This window comes from Amborella trichopoda, chromosome 6 (assembly GCF_054954075.1).
Source record: "Amborella trichopoda isolate Santa Cruz 75 chromosome 6, AtrichopodaSantaCruz75HAP2 v2.0, whole genome shotgun sequence".
Taxonomy (NCBI): domain Eukaryota; kingdom Viridiplantae; phylum Streptophyta; class Magnoliopsida; order Amborellales; family Amborellaceae; genus Amborella; species Amborella trichopoda.
In genome coordinates, this window is record NC_142341.1 from 41,621,564 (window position 1) to 41,643,881 (window position 22,318).

General features: G+C 34.8%; 1 protein-coding gene across 8 annotated transcripts in view; it reads left to right on the forward strand.

Moving 5' to 3' along the window:
* Window positions 1–14,325: 14,325 nt before the first annotated feature.
* The window catches only part of LOC18429931 (uncharacterized), a 51,387-nt gene continuing 43,394 nt past the window's right edge, over window positions 14,326–22,318 (forward strand). For 4 of the 8 annotated variants that reach the window (XR_016058541.1, XR_016058540.1, XR_016058539.1 and 1 more), the window contains exon 1: window positions 14,361–14,861. Coding sequence is in view for 1 of the 8 variants with exons in the window: in XM_006840099.4 (XP_006840162.1) it covers window positions 14,695–14,861 (167 nt within the window). In the remaining 7 variants the exon portion in view is untranslated. Of the gene's footprint in view, window positions 14,862–22,318 lie in introns of all 8 variants that reach the window. The other 4 variants (XR_016058537.1, XM_006840099.4, XR_016058542.1 and 1 more) reach the window with 2 other exon arrangements.

Below are 22,318 nucleotides of genomic sequence, written 5' to 3' on the forward strand. Positions count from 1 at the left end.
TTTATTATATTAGGGTGTGGCTCGTATAGAGCCTAGGCTCTAAACAATCAAATTAGAGCCTACCTTCAAATAGTATCGAGAAATGTGGTTTCAATATTGAAATCTTTGTGAAAACCTTAAAATATATTTTCATATTCATTTATAAAGTTTAAAGCTTAAAAAATAGTGTAGATCGTCATATCTATGAAAACTTGAAATCTTGAAAATTGATGGTCTAAAAATGTATTACAAAATACACTATTCCAAAACTTGCAATGCATTTGTTTCTCATGTCCATGCATCTTGATGTCGTGATAATTAATTTGAAGGCATTTGGGAATCAATACAACCTCTTCTAGTGAAATTTTTAAAGGAGGCTCAAATTTGATAGTTTAGAGCCTCGGCTCCGTACAAACTTTTCCCATTATATTATATATAATATTTATTTAATCTAATAAATATATTATTTATAATAGGGTGCAATTTGCATACGGATGCATCCGTAGGTGTACAGGTAAGGTGCACCTTCAAATTTTATCAGGGTATATACTTTTGATGTAAAATGTTCTTAGGATTATCTCAAAATCTATTTTTATATCTAATTATGAAATTTTAAATTTTTTAAAAATGGTTAAAATCAAGTAGATCTATAAACATATGAAAATCTTGAAATTGGACGGTGTAGATAATATGTCGTAAAATGCACTATTTCTGATACTTAAAATCTTTTTATTTTTCATAGTCATATATCTCGATGTCGAGATGATCAATCAAAGGGTTTTTCAACATTAAAACTATTTTCAACATTAAAACTATCTTTTCCAATGGATTTTTGAGGGGCATCCGTCTACATTATAAGGTAGCATCCTTATATAAACTTTTTCCTTTACAATATAATACATATATATATTATAATATATAATAAAATGTAAGATATTTATATATTATATATAATATAATAATATAATAATATTTATATATAATAGTATAGATATTATATAGTATAATAAATATATACTGGGCAAGCTTTCTATGCTTCCCCTACAGCATAAAAGTTATATCTTCTCCCTTATCCAACCGTCCATTCTGAATGGAGGGCTAATATTGTCTCAATCACGATGTCACGTCTCTACACTATTTTATTTTTAATTTTTGTCTATAAACTATTTTGACACCAAATTTTGCATGTCCATTCCTCTAATAAACTCACACTAGTGAAAAATATATAAACTTTTTTTTCAATAAAATAAAATGACCAAAATACCTTTAAAAGTTTCAAGGGGTATTTTGGTCATTATATTTTATCGAAAAATTATTTTTAATATTTTTTATAGGTGCGCCCCAATGAGAAGATAGAACGTACCAAATTTCATATTGATACAATTTGTCTAAAAAAGAATTAAAAATAACATACTTTGAGACGTTGAATCTAATATCAAACGGTGAATGGCTCTCTTGATCAAAATTGGACGGCTGGATGGTAGGGGGAGGATAGAACTTCTATGCTGTAGGGGAAGCATATAAACATTTCCGATATATATTATATATAATATAAATTATATTGATAAATAAATATATATAATAATAATAATAATAATAATAATAATAATATAATATTATGTTATGATAATATTATATTATATTATATCATATTAATAATACTAATATTATGTATTTATATTATGCATAGTGAATAGTGATCAACAAAAAACTTCTGAAAGATTAAGTTCCTAACCCCTCACCTCCCAAGAACTTAATCTTTCACTTTTTAACAAAAGAATGGAAACTTTTGTTGAAAGATTAGTTTCCAAACTTCTCATGGAAAGTATGAAACAAATGCGAAACTTTTTTAAAATATGAAATAAACCGCATATATATTTATAAAGAGACATTGAATAGGGAAAGTATACAATAAGACTATTTATGTTTGAAACAAGGAGGTCACAAATTAATATTGACCATTGGATGTAAAATTGGATAGATGCATTTGTTCCATCGACTAGGCTCAAAGTTCAAAAATAATTTTATTGAAATTTGTGACATACCCAAGCTATCATATTTCATATTGAGTGATTTTAAGTAATTGTGACCATAGTTAACAAGTCTCCATTAGCTCTGAGTTTTTCAAAAGATCTTAAAAAAAATCATGTGTTTTTTTTATGGAACCAATATAAATTCGTATTTCATTTTTTTTTCAAAAAACCTTATTTTCTATACCTTTTATTTCTTCATTAACTTCATTATATTAAATTTTGATTTAAAGAAAAGTACATTGATACTGGGAGAAAATTAAGAATCTTTATTTAGCAAATGATTCCTTCAAAATTTTACCAATAAGTTCCCTTCAAAAAAGTATACGGACATATACAAGTAATATATTTTCCAAAAAATAAGATATCAAAATAATTGTATATTTCAAAATAATAGGTAGAGTTAGAAGAAGAGTAACCTAATAAAAAATTCTTACCGTTAGCTTCTTTATAAAGAGCAAGAGAGATATTCATTGTTACTAAAGATTTAGGCAGCTAGGAATTCTGTATGAAATTTGAATTTGCTTAAGCATTTTGTTGCTTTCTTTATGCATTGAAAAGTTTGATTAATTTTATTTTTTCTTGTTTTTTTTTATTTCATTGGTGTATAAAACGTAGCATTTTAGATGGCACACTATTTTACATATTCGCGTCTTTGTGTTTTGTTTTAGTTAGCTACAATCATATACTAAGGGGCTTTTTTGTTTTTTCTTTGAACAATAATCCTATACCTTACTTTACATTTTTTGTTATTTAGTAATGTAGTTATTGTGTTTAATAATATTGTTGTTGTCTCATTTTATAACGTTAATAAATATGTGATATATTTTGTGTTGTAATAACAGGGTAAGCGTTGTTCTTGGATTTATTGAAAATTTAGATAATAAATTGTCAAGTATTACTTTAATGACACTAGGTAAGACCATAAAATTATTGTTTAATGGTTTTAATATATCTATACAATAACTACAAATCATAACCTTATATTACGTCATCTTTACATATCCGATTTCTTCACTTCATTTGTTTTAGTCATATCCGAATTATTCATATGATTCTATGACTTCTTTTTTTTTTTTTCTTTCTGATCCGAATTTTTTACCTGATTTTTCCTCAAACTTTTTAACATAAAACTGATTTATTACCAATGTTTTGGTTTACCGTCATATTCCCCGACTTGCGAATCACTAATTTGGTCGAAGATATACCTACTATAAAATTTCTCATCCACATGAGTAAGTATCAATCACATGTTATAATTACATGAGGCAATAGTGGGCCAATGGGCAAGGCATTAAGAGAGTTTTATAATTATAAATTTGTGAAAGTTGTACTATGAGGTGGACCCTCCACGTTTTCATATACTTTAGATAATTCAAAACAAGAAAAAAAAAAAAAACGTATTTGAAAAATGAAATGGAAACTTTTAACGGTTTAATTAGTTAACTTATCCGGTTAAATTAAAATTCGAATAAAAAGTTAAACAAAAATAGCAAATAAAAAATTAAAAATATATTTAAAATTAATGAAATTGCTTTTCTGACAAAGCCGGATAGAAACAATCAATTCTGTCAAACAATCGATACAGGATCGACTGATTTAAAGGGGGACATGTTTCGAGATCCATAATGGTTAGGACGATTCTAGCTCCGGATCGGGTGCTTCCTATCCAGAACGTCAAAGTTTCAAACACTAATATAAATAATTAATTAATTTCTCAAGGGTTTTTATAACATTCATGTGAGATAAGAATAAGTACCCCTGAACTACGGGAGTTTGTTATCATATATCTCATCATAAATGGAATATTAGACCCTATCTTATTTTCTATAAATAAGGGAAGTTAGAGAGAGGAAAACCCATCGAAAATTTATCGAGATCCTGTGTTTATATAAAGCTTTTCTTCTCTTCTCTCTTCAAAGGGTTCCTAAAATAAAATTCAAGCTCTGCGATCACCAGCTTCATAGCACACCCCCTCTTAGATCTCGTCTTGGCACTCATCTTCGCTCCAATTTTTTGCTTTCACTTTCTGTGGCTCAATTATTGGCCATTGTTTTACTTTGATTTTCTATTAATTTTTATTGTGGTTATTTGTAGAATCTGCATTTGTTGGTTAATTATAAAATTTAGGCCAAACAATTGGGCCCTTGACTTTAAATTATTTATATCAGTGTGAGCTTGGCTAGTTTATTTATTGTGTAGCAGCATTGATTCTTTGTATTTGATTATTTATTCTTTTTAAGTTTATGGAAAGACGGATATGAATTTGGATGTTGCATTGTCTCTCTTTCATTTCATCAACATTGTCATCTTGTTCCTTGGTTTTATTTCAATGATTTTATTCTTTATTGTTAATTTCCTGATTATTTTTATTTGTATTTGTCATAGCAGTCACTTTATATTATAGAAGTTTTATTTATCATCTTTTTGGATCATGGTTGATGCAACAATGTTCTATGATATATTGAATGAGTGTTTAGTGATTTTTTTATTAATTCTATTAAGTTTAAGATGAATAAAACATCAAAACAATACAAACACACTTTTGGTTTTTGCTTATGCATCAAAAACTATAAATTTTGAGTCTTTGATTCATAGTTTCACATTATAAAATATTTACTTAATTTGATATATATTCAATTGATTGGCTTACAAGTTACAACTTGTTACTTATAGTATAATAGGTACAACTCGTAATTGGTACTTTCTTCACTCCTAAAACTTAGAGGCATTGAATGTTCAAAGAGTATTTTTGAGTATTTGTATTTTCTCAATACTTTTCAACATGTCTAAAGCTAAGGAAGATCTTGCATGGCAGCATCAGGGTTAGAGTTAATCCAAATAAGAAAGACAAAATTATTTGCAATTACTGCCAAATGGTTATATATATAGTGGAGTAAATGGTTTGAACAACACTTGGTAGGGGTCAGACGGAGGTTGCTACATGCAATAATGTACTTAGCAACATGAAGAAACAATGCTCTTCTTAAAGTTAATAAAGGTAAGAAGATAGTCAAAGAGAATATGTATGAGAATTCACCATCGTATATGTGTCATCAAGTAGGATGGATCTAAATTGGTAATTCAACATCGACATAGAGATTGCAATGAGAGCAAGCTTGAAAGAACTGCATTTGTGGGGAGCTGAGATAGGTATGCATGTAGGTTAAGGAATGGGCAAGGATGGAGGGACAGACCCAATTATGTATGTAGGGTCTACCATAGGTATTTACAGAGGGGTCAACATTGCCATATATGAGGGTGTAGGGACACCTAGTGCTAGTTCTAATGCGGCAAAGGGGTTGTATGAGGCAACCTCCTCCCATACTTTAGATGTAGAGGAGTCTACGTCCAAGAGCACTAATGTCATGGAAGGTAGGATACCACCACACAGTAGACCGGTGCGGCCAATGGCCAAGGGGCAATGGTATTTGTCTCGAAGCTAAAAAGTCAACAGATAACCCTTGAAGACATGCTCAAATATGCAAGGCAAATAATAAAAAGGGCTATTGGAAAATGGTAGTATGATTAAGTGATCCCCTTCAATACAATCAACAACCTATATTACCCCCATATAATTACTACAATTTAGAAAGCAGGGCCTGGGTGAAGACCCTTATCGCATATGAGATTAATCTTGGATAAAGAGGTAGACAATTTTAAGATATTGATTATAGATCTCAATGAGAGTTGGCAGGAATGGTTGTCACTATCATGAGTGATGGCTAATGGAACAAACTCAATTAGAAAGATTATCTAAACTTTTGGGTTTATTACCCACATAGGATGATCTTCTAGTCCAGTAGAGGTGTAATAGGGAAGGAAATGAAGTTTCTGGCACAATTATTAGATTAGATAGTCAAGGACGTGGGAGAGAAGCATGCGGTCCAAATTGGTATGGATAACATTGGGGCATGTATTTCTATGGGGTCACAATTGATGGACAAAAATAAACATTTAGTATGGACCATGTGTGTTGCCCATTGCATTGATATCATATTAGAGGAGAATGAACAGATCAAGGTGGTGAAGGAGGCTTTTGTTTTTACAAGGTCAATGATAAAATTTATATATAACTACTCTATGAGCCTTCACCTGATAAGACAACAAACCGGAAATAAGAAGCTAATCAAACCCGCTATCACCTGCTTCGTGATAGATTACTTGCCCATGAGCTTTATTGTACAATCCCAAGACGCATTAAAGTTGTTTGCTAGTGAAGATGGGACAAAAGACAAATTCACAAAGCCATGTGAAGGATAGAATGTAGAAGGCGTAATCTCTGATAAGCGGTTCTGATCCAGGTGTGTCTGCATCGAGTTTATCACTGCTTCTTTAGTCAACATGTTAAAATTGGTGGATGGTGACGAGAAATCGACTTCCGCTAAGAAAGGGTAGAGAAGACGGATACATTTATTTAGTAGAAGTCCAATTTTGCCCATCAAGTGAGAAGATAGACAGAAAGTAGAGCACTCAATTGAGCCGCCTAATCCACTATGCAGGTAAATGATTACTTACATACTTAAAAAGTTTAAATTAAATTATTTTATCAATGTCAAATTAAATGGTTTCTCTATTTTCGTATTGTATAACTTTCTACTTCAACCCCACTTGTTTATATTCAATACCTATTATTCGTAATAAGGTCATTTGAGGGGGTAAAATACATATTTGGGCGGTTGGAGAGGTCATAAAAATTAATTAGTGACACTAAGGGATATAAGATTTAACATTTAACATAGGAATTTTATTGACTTGTTGCATCTGTTACGTATAATGAACATACTATAGATCTCTATATATAGGGAAGGGAAATGCTCATTTGCAACTAGACTTGTCAAAGCTTCTTGTGATATGATGGATCTAAGCAGTGTTTTAAAAAACGGTGAGTGGAACCGGACTAGCCCGGTTCGACTCGGGAACCGGCACAGCCCGTGTCGGTTCCAACCAAAAACTGAGAACCGCCCAGTTCTAGAGTGGAACCGCCGGTTCCCATCCAGTTCTATCCGGTTCAGCCCGGTTCACACACGTAACGCATGATACGCACGTGCAAGTGTACCCCACGCACACTCACAGGCGCACATGTGTGTGTCCGAGCGCACGTGTGTTTAAGCGCATGTGCGACCGTGCCCCCACATACACTCACAGGTGCACACGTGTGTCCAAGTGCATGCGCGACCGTGCCCCCACGCACACTCACGCGTGCACATGTGTGTCCAAGCGCACATGTGAGGGTGCCCCATGCACACTCACGCGTGTACACGTGTGTCCAAGCGCTCGTGTGAGGTTGCCCTAATATTTTTGCACACATATTATAGTTCATATTGCATAGCCCATCGAACCGGACTCGCCCGGTTGGACTCGGGAACCGGCACAGCTCGTGCCGGTTCCATCCAAAAACCGAGAACCGCACGTTTCTAGAGTGGAACCGCTGGTTCCCATCTGGTTCTATCCGGTTCAGCCCAGTTCACACACGTAACGCATGACACGCACGTGCGAGTGTACCCCACGCACACTCACAGGCGTACATGTGTGTCCGAGTGCACATGTGTCCAAGCGCACGTGCGACCGTGCTCCCACACACACTCACGGGTGCACACATGTGTCCAAGTGCACATGTGAGGTTGCCCTAATATTTTTGCACACATGTGTATCCGAGCGCACGTGTGTCCAAGCAAACGTGCGACCGTGCCCCCACACACACTCATGGGTGCACATGTTTGTCCAAGTGCACGTGCGACCGTGCCCCCACGCACACTCACGCGTGCACACGTGTGTCCAAGTGCACATGTGAGGGTGCCCCACGCACACTCACGCGTGTACACGTGTGTCCAAGCGCACGTGTGAGGTTGCCCTAATATTTTTGCACACATATTATAGTTCATATTGCATAGGTATTTATATACCAAAGTTGAATACCCATCTTTCGATGTGGGATAATTCCCAAACATCATTAAATGAAAATGAAATGTAAATATAGTCTATTAATCAACAATTTATAATCACATGTAGTTAGATGGCTTGGTGTTTATGACTTTAGTTTTATTACTTGAGGTCCCAAGGTCGAATCCCCTTGAGCGTGTGTTGCATTCGAATCCCCTTGGGCATATGTGGCATTTTTGTTGTGTATATAGTGGTTGGTATAAATATAAATATTTTTGTTGTATTCGAATCCCCTTGGGCATGTGTTGCATTTTTGTTGTATATATAGTGCTTGGTATAAATATAAATATTTTTGTTGTGTATATAGTGGTTGGTATAAATATAAATATTTTTATAAATAATATAAAAGTCATAAAAAAATGAAAAATGAAAATATTAATTTTTTATATAACAGTTAATTTTTGTTGTATATAGTGGTATAATTATTTTTGTAAATAATATGAAAGGTATAAAAAAAATAAAAATAAAAAGTTTATTCAATTTGAAATCTTCGTCTTTCTACTAACAATCTCTTTTACTAAATTTATTATAGAAACGTAAAAAAATCAATTTTTGAAAAATTGAAGTGTTATTTCCAAAATTTGTACGCATTTTATTAATTTTTACATTGATAACCAAATCTTTTATTTTATTTATGATATTTTACATTATAAATCATGTAATATACTATTTTTCTTACAATTGTCAATAATACATTTTAAACTAGATAATATTATAAAATATTTTTAATTTGTTATTATTTGTCTAATAAAACAATTATAAAATGTAAACTAATAATTATAATTTCAGTATATAATATTATAATTAATGAGGTTGTAATAATTTTGGATTATAGTTAGGCTGTAATAGTTTGGGTTTTTTTAGCGGATTAGGGTTTTTCGCCAAAACGAGATTTTAATGGCCATTCTTTCATTGATTAGTCTACTCTTTATAATAGTCCATATATAATTATAGGTTTTATCCATGATAATTCTATGATTTTTCTTTTATGTGATGCAAATGTAATAGTTAAAATAAGTTTATACAAGGAAAGAGCATCTCAATATTCACAAATTGATAAAAAAAATGAAAGTTAATAATGTAGTACCCTCATTTTTTATTGGATTCCTAAAAAAAAACATTTATAATGAATTTTAATAATTTTTTCGGATTTTTTTGAAGCTTTAATTCAACCGATTCAGTCGATTCCTGATCCGAATCGCCGATTCATTGATCCAAATCGGTTTTTGAAGTGCCCGATCCGGGTTACCGATCCGCTTCTTAAACCATTGGATCTAAATAATCTCTAATCTAATTATATAGTCTTTCATACCATACATCATATTGAATATTTCGACCCTTTCTTACAACACCATTTGCATATCATTTCAGTTGAATGGTGGGAGTGCCATGTTGAAATTCAAACGAGTTAGTACATCAAACTAGGGATTTACACCAAATATGGTTGCAAAATGCATACTAAATGAGTGGGTTTTGTATGTGGTTTCAAAAGCATAATTAATGATGGGACACTTTAGACATGGCATCTACTATTGAATATTGAGAGTATGATCCTGTCCTTTTAATCTCATTCTATGGAAAAAACATGGGTTCGATTATTTGATTTTATAGAGCAAAATTATGAATCTTAATTATTAATTTTACTAGGCATTATAGTGAATTCCAAAACCAGACTTTTTTTATCTACCTATTAAAATGAATTATTGTGCAACAATGAACTCCACTTGAATGAATCACGTTTTTATAATAAAAAAGTTGTTAGAAAAGTACAAATATGATGGTCATGAACATCTATTTGAAAATAAAAAAATAAAACAATCATGGTCATTAGCATCTATGAACTCCACTTGAATGAATTGATTTTTTGAATACTTGATCTACAGTCTACAACACAACCCCAACATTCCATTTCCAGTCTTATTTGCATCCCATATTTCACCAAAAAGGCAACATAATCAACATTGGTAACTATAATTCAAGCAATCACTCTTATTATTAAGTGCTCAAAAACAATTCAAATCAACTAATGAATAGAGAATAGGATACCACAAAATGTAAGAAAACAATGAAAAATGAATCTGGACTTGAAATTTTTTTTAAAAAATTAGGCAATATAATCAACATCAAATAAAGAGTCAGGAATAAGATTCCATCAAATGCAAGAAAAAATAGTGAACTTGAATTTATACTTGAAAATTAAAAGGAAAAAATGAATTCCACATACGATCCTATAGACATTTGATGCAGATTTTGAAGAAAGCCAAAATACAAAACTTTATAGGGGATCTTGGACAGTAGTGGCAGTCTCATTTCTCATATTGTTGGTTTTGTCTTAGAGAGAGTGAGAGAGAGAGGGCGGGGAGGTGGGAATGATTGAGGAAGAGGGGTGGAGGTAAGGAAGTGTAGACGCCTATTTTGAAATTGACTTTTTTCCTCATTCTTAAATCTCAAGGTATAGAAAATGAGCCATAAACTTATAGAAAACAACCTTAGAATAACCCATTTAATCCCTATGGACATGTTAGCTTAATGTATCATGATCCATAGACAACCTAGACCATAGTCTAGCCAAATATTTTCAAATATATTCTAAATCCCATAAATCCCAAGCTTGGAAAACCCAATTACCCAGAAAAGACTGGTTTTGTAATAGAATGGATGGAAAATATTATGGAAATTGCTAGACCACCGTATTTTGATTAGGAATGTCAAGTAAAGAAGGCCTTTTGGATACTTGTATTTCTATTACGGGGAAATACAATACGAAGAAATACACCATTTCCCGTGTTTAGGTACGCTCATAGTGGGCATGAAATGAAACACATTACTCAAAATTTCTCAAAAAGTGTGAAATTTATTAAAACACATTACTCAAAATTTTTCAAAAAGTGTGAATTTTATTAACTACCCTAGTAGGTAAAAAAATATATTAAGAGATTTGAAGGGTAATATCAAACAACATATCCAGTAGAAAATACGCAATACATCCTAATGAATTTGATGTTCGCCTCTCACTCGCTCAAAAGACTATATAATAAATGTCATTCCACATGTGGCCATAAAAAAACTCTCTCTATAACGTGTTGGCATTAAAAGTCCATCTCTCTCTCTAATATAGAAGGGCAAAGGTTGGATAAAAATCCTTGTTTTTTTTTGTTCGCCAACGACCCATGCCATTAATTGGATAAAATCCCAAATGACCCATGCCATTAGTTATTTATGTATCAGGTCTCATGCGCTTTGTGCTCGCTATTGAATTTTGGACTAAAACATCTTATTTTCTTTAAAAAGAAATTATCTCAATATATTAAGTATAAGATGGTGTACAAACTGTCCATGCCATTAGTTGGATAAAAATGTTGGTACGCCGTGTAAAATTTGTACATGAAAATAAAGGCTGATAGGTGCAATTAAATTTTTGTCCTTTTTTATTCTGGTAATTTAATGGTTGATTCGTCTTACGTTCAAAGGCATTAAAACGATCCTTTAGATTTGAATGCTATAGTTGTGAACTTGTGATGATCACTATATTCTCCCTTTGGAAAATAGTGAAGTCATTCACCTATTAATGAAATAATTATAGGTTGAAAGATAAAATTAACCTATATGGTTATTACCTTCACATATTATAAAACAAAGTAGTTTTAATTGATATTCTGTCCTAAAAGAAAAAAAAAACTCAAAAAAAAAACTATGTTACTATAGATAAAATTAACGTAGTATTTCCTAGTAAAAATGTTAGTAATGTATTTCTCATATTTCTTTTTGACATAGCCAAATAGTAGCAATGTATTTTCCGGGTTGCATCTAGATGCTACCCAAATAATAACAATCCATTTGCAGGTAACGTATTACGCCATTAACATATTCCCCACACAATATATTTCCAAGCACCCAAATGACCCCTTAGAATCAAATCCCAATAAAATCGATGTAACTTGAATCTGATTAACTATTGGCGCTGCATGGTGCGACATAGCAACGAGAAATCCATCATGATAGGATGTGGCCTAGCCATGTGTTAGCCCAGGATTTATGTAGAATCACTGCCTTCCATATTTTGAATGACTTTTGCCTATAAATATACCTCATTCTTGACGCTTTCGGAGGTGGAACTGTAAAGTCGTTCAAAACCCTTAGAGATCAGAGAGCCATAGAAATTCCAGTCCCCATAAACGCTAATTTTCATTCAAGAGTCTTAGTTGAACCCTAAACCTAATTTCTTAATACATCAATCTCATGACCTAAGCCTAACTTTTTGAGGAATCCTTTTAATATTCAAATCCTAAGGTCGAAGGGAGCATTCTCACTCTCTAAAGGATAAGAGGGATTCAATCATTTAATTTACTTTTATCCAAGCTCCTACTTTCGATGCCAGGCCAGCAGTCCCGATGGTTGTAAAAATCTTATTTTTGCTTTATTTTATAGGATTGTCTGTAAAGAGATCATTTACTTTTTGTATAAGGAGGTCAAAATAATTATTGTCCCTTAGATTTCTAAATGGGTGATTGTAAGAGTGTCATTGATTAGACATAAAATTCCATGTTTTTTTTTTGGACTTCGTGACTCACCCCAAGCCATCCAATTTAACATCTAATGAGTAACAATAGTTGTAATCTCCTTGCATAAAAGGTAAATGATTTCTTTATAGACAATCTCTTATTTTAGTATTTTATTTTATATTTTTATTATTTTTACTTGTTTCCTTGATTTCGATGCGATTCATAATCTATGCTGCCGGTGATCTATAGAAGGTTTAATCTTCCTTTGAGATTGAGTCGTCTTTATATCAGAATTCGACAGGGTCACACTCAGTCTTAGGTTACTAATCTTAGAGCAAATTTTTGCTGAAATTAGATTAGGCTTGGATTCAACTGTAAACAGGAAGTAGAGAAGAAGAGGGAAGAGAGAAAGGTAGGGAAGAGAGAGGGGTATAGATGTGTGAGAAAAATAAACTTTAAGATGTTGGCTGAACTAATTTCCACCGTTGATTCCCTTATTTCTAATCTCAGGTATGCGGCGTACAAGGCCCTAGCATGTGAGGAGGTCGACCCCATTGATTCCTAAATATATATAATTTCCTCTATTGATTCCCTTGTTTGTAACATTAGCCGTGCATTGTACGTGGCCCTCGAATCCACATTTTAGTATCAAACTAAGTTCTATGGTCTTGGAAGAATAGTGCTCCCTTTGTTTTTGGGGCAAAATTGAGAGAGGCATCTTTGCAGGAGAGCTAGGCTAATACCAAGAGAGGTATCTGTCAGAGAGCCCTCTCTAGGCATCCAAATGGGCCTTCTCTCAATTCTCTTTATTTTTAATTTTTCTTTTTTTTCAAATTGTCGATTTAGATCGATCCAGATTAATGACCCAATGATCCGACTCAAGAGCAATGGGTGGACGATGCACCCCACTGGTATGTTTTCTCAAATACTCGTCAACAGCTTTATGGACGTCAAATTTCAAACAAAAAATGTTTTTAAGTTAATGTGCAATTAAATTTTGCTTAAAAATACTTTGTTTTTGTGGAAAGACAATTGTTTAGGGCTAATGATGTAATTTAGTACCAACTTAAGACTCTTAGCAATGATATTGCTAGTAACTTGATTAATGGCTTATAAGCCTAAAGTTGGTGGTGAGAAGACACATCTCTTATTTGAAATTAAAATAACAAGTAATTACACAAAGGTTTGCTGTTTAGGAAAAAGTTTAAATAAGGTTGCAACATTAAAATGTAGAATTAAAGGTGGACCTCAAAAATCCATCATAAAAGGTTGTTTGGATGCAAGAAAACTCTCTAATTGATGATCGCAACATTGCGGATACTCTTTGTTCTACATTTCATTAAAAATATAAATATGGGGAACTTTATATTGGTTGAAGGCGATTCCTTGAATGTTATTAGGTGGTGTAAACATGAGCAACGAGTTCTTTGGTCTCTCATATCACTTTGGGGTAAAGTGATAGGTTTGGCAGCTTCTTTTTCTATTTTCTTTCAGCATGTATATAGGGAGAGCAACTTTGAGGTTGATACGCTTGCTAAGAGGGGGGTTTCTATGGATTCTATTTCTTTATTGAATGATGTAATCGATGCCTAATTAAGTAATAAAATATTATAACTTCGGTAAAAAAAAAACATCGAGATGTATCATCATCAAAAGAAAAAACAATTTAGAGTCCGCAAAATAATGTATACATTACCTGGATCGTCATTTATAGATCTACATACCATTTTTAGAGTTTAAAATTTTATAATTAGAGATTAAAATAGATTCTCAAACCCAGTTTTTTACATCAAAATTACATTTATAATAAAATTTAGAGGTGCGCCTTAATTGGATGGTTTAAGATTGCAACCTCATGGAAACCACACCCTGCTGTTTATGCCTAACGTGATTTTCAGCCTACCACGTCCTAATCGTTTTTCAAAAAGTCATCTCGACCGTGTGGCCTTGGAATCGTCAGAGAAAAACTCGAGGCTCCAGACTCGATACTAAATCGGTTGCCGCCTATTCTATAATTCCAATTCTTTTGATTGCTCCATTTTTGCTCTGGAGTGCATTTCCATTTGTTCTTTTCTCCACTGCCTAAAAGATCCCTGTCTCTCTCTCTCTCATCCCTCTGTGGATCGATCTGGACCAGACATTTCTCTTAACACTTGGAATATTATCGCCCACACTCGCATATTCTCTGTCTCTCTCCAGCCATGAAGTCTTTTGAGAGGAAAAGGACCATTTGGTGAGCTATGGCGCCCGAAACTCTTCTCCATGGCGGGGGCCCTCAGCTACCCATGCTCCCGCCTGCCCAAAAGCCAAACTCTGCTTCTTCAATGGTGCTGTGCATTTCCAAGTACATGAAGAAGAGGCAGGAGTTTGTTATGCCTCTCTTTGCTTTCTCTTCTTCAACTTTGAGGTATGGGTCTCTTCGGCTTCAAATATCATCGTAACTGCATGCGTCCTAAAGACGGCTTTTTGATCCAAAGCTGTGTGTACTTTTTCTATCAATGAATTCCGCCCCAGTGTTTTTTTTTTTTTTTGACATTGTTTCCAGTAATCTTGTTTTTATTTTATTTTTATTTTTTTTAGTACATTGCTCTGTTAGTGTTTTGGATTATTCTCTGGGGATTTTATCTGTACTGGAACTGGTTATTTGGATTGGTTGTTTATGGTTGGATACATCGTCTTTTTCTCTTGTTGGTTAGCTGTTGATTCGCTTATTCAAATGATTTGTGTCGTTATTGCAAAATATTTGTCTATAAATGGAGATAATAGTTCTCCTTGATTTATATGTCTTGACTTGTGCAAAAACTTGCGTAGATGACTGAAATAGGGATAATCTTATGAAAACTAGAAAGGGGGGAATGATTTTGATTCACAAACGGAGCAACATATTTGATTTCAACCTCCTGATATGATATTTCGCATTGTTTAGTTTGAGGAAGTGGCTCCCATTTGTATAGGATCACAGAGCTTTCACATGGAAAAATTGTAATAAAAAACAAAACAAAATTAGAGAAGAGCCCACTTTGAGGGAGGCAGAAGACCTCCTAAGGGTTATCCCAACTAATAAAAACCTTCATTCTCTTCTCAAATGAGCTACAATGTATCTTTTACAACTCTATGTCTGCCTAAAAGTAGAAACGCAACTAATCTAGTGATGATCTTAAGATTCCCTCCCCTACGAAATCGACCTTGTCCCCAGGGTCATGCGGCGATTATTATTGTAGCTAAATAGAGATGCTAACCACTTGCATCCTTGAGGCCATGCTAGTCCCTTCCTTCACAAGAAAAATAACTGTTGTGATTTGCAGCAATTTCCTGCATTGTACTTCTCATTGCAGTTGTACAATAGCCCCTTCCCATGTCGTTCTTGCATCCCCACTGGAGTAAAATGCCTTATGGGTGGGGTTGTGGACTTAGGCACCGGGGCAAGCTAGAATTTGTAAGTTGTCCGGTGGTGACTCTATTCTAATCTTGCAGGTATACCTGTTGGAATTCCAACTTATTGCCTTACAATCGCGCAAGACCCATAGCTGTAACCACCCTTCGAGGTTTTAGCATCTGAAATCATTTCAGACCTCATCCTTCAGCCTGCAAATGAAACAATTGATGAGAAACTCCTCTTTCCACCCTGAGGTCTGATTAGATAGCCTCTTAAATTTTGTTTAATATTCACCAACTGACATGGTTTGTCTCAACTTGGCTTAGGCCCCAGCCAACTCTTCAAATTTGGAGGTCCAAATTGTGGACTCGACACCTTTGTAAATTGCTCCCATGACAATGGTCATGTGGCCCTTTTTAGGCACTGATACCATTGTATGGCTTCCATTCGAGATGAAAGGATGCCACTATAACCTTTTGTTTCTCCTGAATATTGTTATATTAAAAAAATTGTTCAGCGCGACAAATCCAGCATATAGGATCTTCGTTGTCAAAATGGGGAAAATCTACTCACACCGTCCTTGTTTGGATGTCGCTTCTATTAGTCCCATTTGTTGGTGTTTCTTGTACTGTCATTGCCTTAGATGTTTCCCTTTGGGGTCATTGGATGGCGATTGAAAGCTGTTGGCAAAATCTCCTCAAGAACTAAGTGTTGCAGTTCCAAGTTCTTTTCATTGTTTTCTTTTATCTGCTTAATGTCTACTTCAAGGTTTTGATATCATGTTTTGGCCATTTGTTTCCCAGTTGCTTGCTCTGATACTAAATGCGAGGATCACAGAGATTTTGCATAGAAAAATAGTGATAAAAAAGAGAAGAAAAGAGAGAAGAGCCCAGTTTGAGTGGGACAAAAGGCCTCCTATGGGTTACTCCATATAATAAAAGCCCTCATTCTCTTCTCAAAAGAGTTACAAGGTATTTTTTACAAGTCTATTCCTGCCTAAAAATAGAAACCGTGCTATTCTAATGACAACCCAAAGGAAATCTTTATTTGTACCTTTTAAACTGCTAAACCGTATCTTCCCTATCTTCCCAAATGATCAATTGTAATCTCTATCTCTATATCTCTTTTACTGAACTTTGTATCCTCTCTTTCTTCTAAATTGAAAAACCTAAGGAAAATGAAAGTAATAAGGTGAGATCCTAATGTTCCCTCCCCTTGAAGTGGACCTTGTTCTCATGGTCTTATAGAGATTATTTTTGTAGCTTATAGAGATGCGACCAAGTTGCATCGTTGAGGCCATGCTAGTCCCTTCCCTCTGCAACTGTCTCCCCTGAATTTTCTCCTTCATCCAACCAATTCCCCTCCGTAACAAATAACTTTTGGGATTTGCAATACTGACTTGTGTTCTACTCATCGTTGCAGTTGTAACATAACCCCTTGTCACGTCGTTCTTTTATCTCCATTGGCGTAAGATGCCTAATGGGTGGAGTTGTGGACTTCAGCGTTGGGGCCAAGCTAGACATTGTAAGTTGTATGGTGGCAAATCTATTATGCCTTTACTGGTGTACCCATTGGGATTCCAACTTATCGCCTCGCTATTGCAAAAGACTCATAGCTGTAATCACTGTTCGAGGTTTTAGCATCTGAACATCATACCAGACCTCGTCCTTCATCCCTCATAATAAACAATTGATGAGAAACTCGTCTTACAACCGAAAGGTCCAATTAGGTAGCCTCTCAAATTTTGTATAATACTTGCGAACCGACATGGTTTGTCTCAACTTCTCTAAGGCCCTAACAAAATCTTCAAATTCGGACGTCCCAAATGGTCCCATGGCCCTTTTTAGCCACTGATACCATTGTATGGCTTTAATTTTGAGATGAATATGCCATTAGAACCTTTTGTCCTCTCGAATATTTTAATATTAGAAAAATGTTGGGCTTGACAAATCCAACAGGCAGGATCTTCACCATCAAAATGGAGAAGATCTACTAGCACCATCCTTGTCTAGATGGCACTTTCTTTATTAGTCCTTGGTTGGTGTTTCTTGTACTGTCGTTGCCTTAGATGTTTCGATGGTGGTTGAAAGTTGTTTTGAGTCTACAAAATCTTTGTAAGAACTTGGTGCTTTCGTTTGTAGTTTGTTTTATAGTTTTTTGTCATTTGCTTAATCTCCGCTTCTAGGTTTTGATATCATGTTTCGACCATTTGTGTCCCATTTGTTGGCTCTGATACCAAATGCTAGGATCACACATCTTTTGCACAAAAAAATAATGATAAAACATATCTCCTGTTATCCCAAATAATAAAAACCTTAATTCGTTACTCAAATGAGTTACATGGTATCTTCTATAGCTATATTTCTACCTGAAAATAGAACTGAACTAATCTAATGGCAACTCAAAGGAAATCATTATTTGGTCCCTTCTAAACTACTAAACCTTATCTTCCTTATCATCCTAAATGATCAGCCGTAATCTCTATCTCCATATCTCTCCTACCTAGCTTTATATCCTCTCTATCTTCTAAATTAAAAAACCCAAAGAAAAGGAAAGAAATACGGTTGAATCCCAACACGATAGGTATGAATGTCTTTGGCGTATACCTTGACTTCCTAGTAGCTTTGCTTTGTACCTATTGACATACCCTTCTTTTTATGGTTAACAAACCCCTTTGACAGGGTTTTGACATAATGAATCCACTTTATTTGAACTGGAGCCTCTTCCCTAACAATAGGTATAAGATCCCAAGTGCCATTTTGTTTAGGAGGTTTGATATCCTACATCATAGCTTGTCACAATGATGCAAATCGCATATGAAGCATTCAAGAATTACACTGAAATTTATTTTAGAGGTTTGGACTTATTTATTGATTTGTTAGGGTTAACTTTTGGGAATTGTAGTTTAGGGGTTAAATTGGGTTTTGATTTATTGTCATGGGGAAAGGTGGTCAACTTCTATTCTCAAAAGATAAAGATGGTCAACTTCTTATTTGTTAGGATGAGGCTTTTATTAGTTTCCTTTTTTTTTTTGCGGTAGTCGTATTTGATGGGAGTCGACCATCGTGGGAGTTACGTTTGGGTATCCTCATGGCATTAGTATGGGGTACAAGATTCTAAAAAATAACGAAGAAAAAGGATTGGGGGGAAGTGCGTGAGGAATAAATGGAGTGCTAGTATGTGAGTAGTAGATTATTATTCTTATTATTTTTTTGGAGGGGGGTGAGAGAGATTTTAGGAAGTTAACTTTTTTAGTTTATATTTTAAAGGTAGTACGTGGCCCTTAGATTGGCATAGGGCATGGATAGTGGGGATAGACATGAGCGGGATTGTGATACGGGAAGATCCAAGCGAAGAGAGTGTGAACCGGGTATTCAAGTTGACTTCCTTGAATTTTATGCAATCCTCTCCAAGGCTGACCATGGAGGAATATATTCCATTGAAGCAGTTCCCAAAATCGGCAAGTCATAGGTTGGGACTGTCCACCAATCTATGACGAGAACCCTTACGAGGCTATAGATTTTATGAAAAGTTCAATTTTTGACTACTTGTTGGAGTTTGGGGAGGAGAGACTAAATTTTGAAGAGGAAAATTATGTTAATGATGGCAGTTAAGGATGGTGGTAGTTAAGGATGTTAGGGTCCAAGTCAATTGGACTCGACCAAAAACAAAAAATATAAAATATATGATGTATTCCATATTATATGAAATATAAAATATATGATATATAATTTTTTTTTGTTATGAATGAGTCAACTAGGCATTTACAAGATGAGGTATTGTGGTGTATGTTGTTTACGCATGACATAGTTTTGATTGGGGAGACTAGAGGCAGCGTGATTGCAAAGTTGGAACGTTGGAAGGATGCTTTAGAATCTAAAGGTTTTAAAATTAGCCGGACTAAGATAGAATAAATGGAATGCAAGTTAATAATAATCAGAGTAGGAGAGAGGAAGTAGTTAAGACTGATGGTCAAGAAATTCCTAAAAGAGATTGTTTTTGATACCTAGGGTCGACAATTCAGGAGAATGGAGAGATTAAGGAAGACGTCACACATAAAATTAGAGTTGGGTGGGCGAGATGGAGATGTGCATCTGGAGTTTTATGTGATCGCGCATATCGTTGAGACTGAAGGGGTAGTTCTATTGGATGGCTGTAAGACCATCCATGCTTTATGAGATGGAATGTTAGGCAGTCAAGAAGCAACACATCTATAGGGTGAGTGTAGCGGAGATGAGGATGTTGAGATAGATGAGTGGCAAGATAGGAAATGATAGAATTTTGAATGAATACATATGAGAGAACGTAGGTGTGGCTTCAATAGGTAATAAGATGAGGGAAAGTAGACTTAGACGGGTTGGTCATGTACAACGTAGACCTAATACAACACCAGTTATGAGGTGCAATTTGGTTCAAGTGAAGGCTCTAAAAGGGAAAGGGCAAGGAGAAGACCCACAAAGACATGGATAAAAGTAGTGAGAAAAGATATTGTGACTTTTGGTCTTACTGAGGATATGGCCCTTGATAGAGAAGAATGGGGGAACATGATCATGTAATCGACCCAAAATAATTCGATTAAGGTTTGGATTATGATGATGATACTTAATATTATTATTATGTATTTATACTAATATATGTTGGTTCGGGGGATTGACCCCGACCTGGACTTGTCTTTACCCAACAAGATCTAATCTGGACCCGAACCTGGACCCAACCCAAGTGGAGCAAGGTACAAATGGATCCAGACCCTTTCCATCGGGTCCAAAATCTAGGTCTAGACCTGGGACCAGTCAGGTCAAACTGTCGGCTCCATGGGTTGACCTGATCCGATTCCCACTCCTACTTGCTGTTTACATCAATTAAGACAATGTGCACCAAGAAATTGACAATATTTTCTTCATTGTTGGAAGGCAGGTTTAGTTGTTGGGTTTGGAAATGGGACTGGGAGCAGAATCGAGATCAAGTGCGGGGGATCAAAATGCTATAGGAGCCCTACATTTGGGAGTGTCATCCATACAATGCATATGTTAGGGTGAAGACCCCCAAATGTTAGGCTCGATATCTCAACTTTTTGATGATCTTGATCCTGACCTTTGGGATCTACACTATATATAAAGTAAGAATCTCTTTATAGCCAGCAAGCAATGCAACTATACTAAAACTATAGTCGTCTTGCTAATTGGTTATAAATAAATAAAATCATCAGTTTGGTTGTCCTAGTCGTCAAGGGATCGAGATCCCTATGGGAACAACGATCCCTAATAATACGGTTGCGATCTCAAAACTTAAAAATCAAGATCCCGCAGTCTGAGCTACTTCTGTGTTTGGAGTGGGGAGCTTTGACTGCAACTTACCATGTTTAGATGAAAGAAACTCTGCATTGAACACAGGGCTTATCTTAGTCTACTTCAAAATCCGTGGTCAAATTTGTTTGGTTTCTTTAATAATGGCTTACAATGTCATGGAGACAAAGATATATGGTTTTCGATTTTCCCATTCTCCTCTTGCTAGTGTATTTGCAATAAGAGTGGTGCAGCGCAGGTATGGAGAGTCGTTAATCAAGCGCGTACGGAAGCTCTGAGATGTGTATTCAATAATTATCTTTGAGTTGCCAATGCACTCATACTACCTTGTTGCAAAGTCGACAAGCTACTTGTTGCAAACTTGATGTTTGAGTCAATGAAATACAGAGGTGAAGATTTTTGTGAGGTTGTTTTGAGTGGACTTCTTAAAGAAGGTATGTTTGGAAGTGATAAAAATCAAGAAGGTATTTTTGGAAGTGATAAAAATCTTTCCTCTTATGATTTGCCATGCTGACAACAAGTAGTTTTGCTTTCCCCATTATTGTCAACACGTGCTTTTTCTTGAACTTAAGAAACTCAGTCTTGGGCGTTCAGGTTCTTTTGATAGGTGTTAAGTGGGGCGTAGGTTTAGATGATTCTATGGATATTCTTTTATTGCACTCTATGTCGGATTTGATTCGTTGAAGACTGCATGGTTTTCTTTTAAAAATTGGCGTGATCAAGGTGTTTTTAGATGGGACTCTCTGATGGGAGCTTGTGCTGTCCATGATCATATGAAGGAAGAGCTCTAAATTCTGTTTGGAAATTCATGGCTTTGGGCTTGACAATAAGTGACCTGACTATCGCTAACTTCTTGTTGGCATCCACAACTTTTGTCATTTTCAAACATGTAAAGCAAGCCCATGCTACCATGCTGAATTTAAGACCTCAAGTGGGTATTGAATCAAATGAGATAGTTCTTACCATGCACTATAAAAAACGTTTGAGCTTTTGCATATACCAATTTTGGAGGGATGAAATGGTGTGGTTCTTTTCTTTGAATCTAGCAATTGGATCGTTTCGAAAGCGTCCCGGTTTTAGAGAAGTGCTTGATCTTTTCTTGATCCATGTCGAGCTTTTATTGGCTACTAAGAGTTGCAATAAACTCAACACTAGCTATGTGGCTTGTCAAAGAAAATAGAGAGT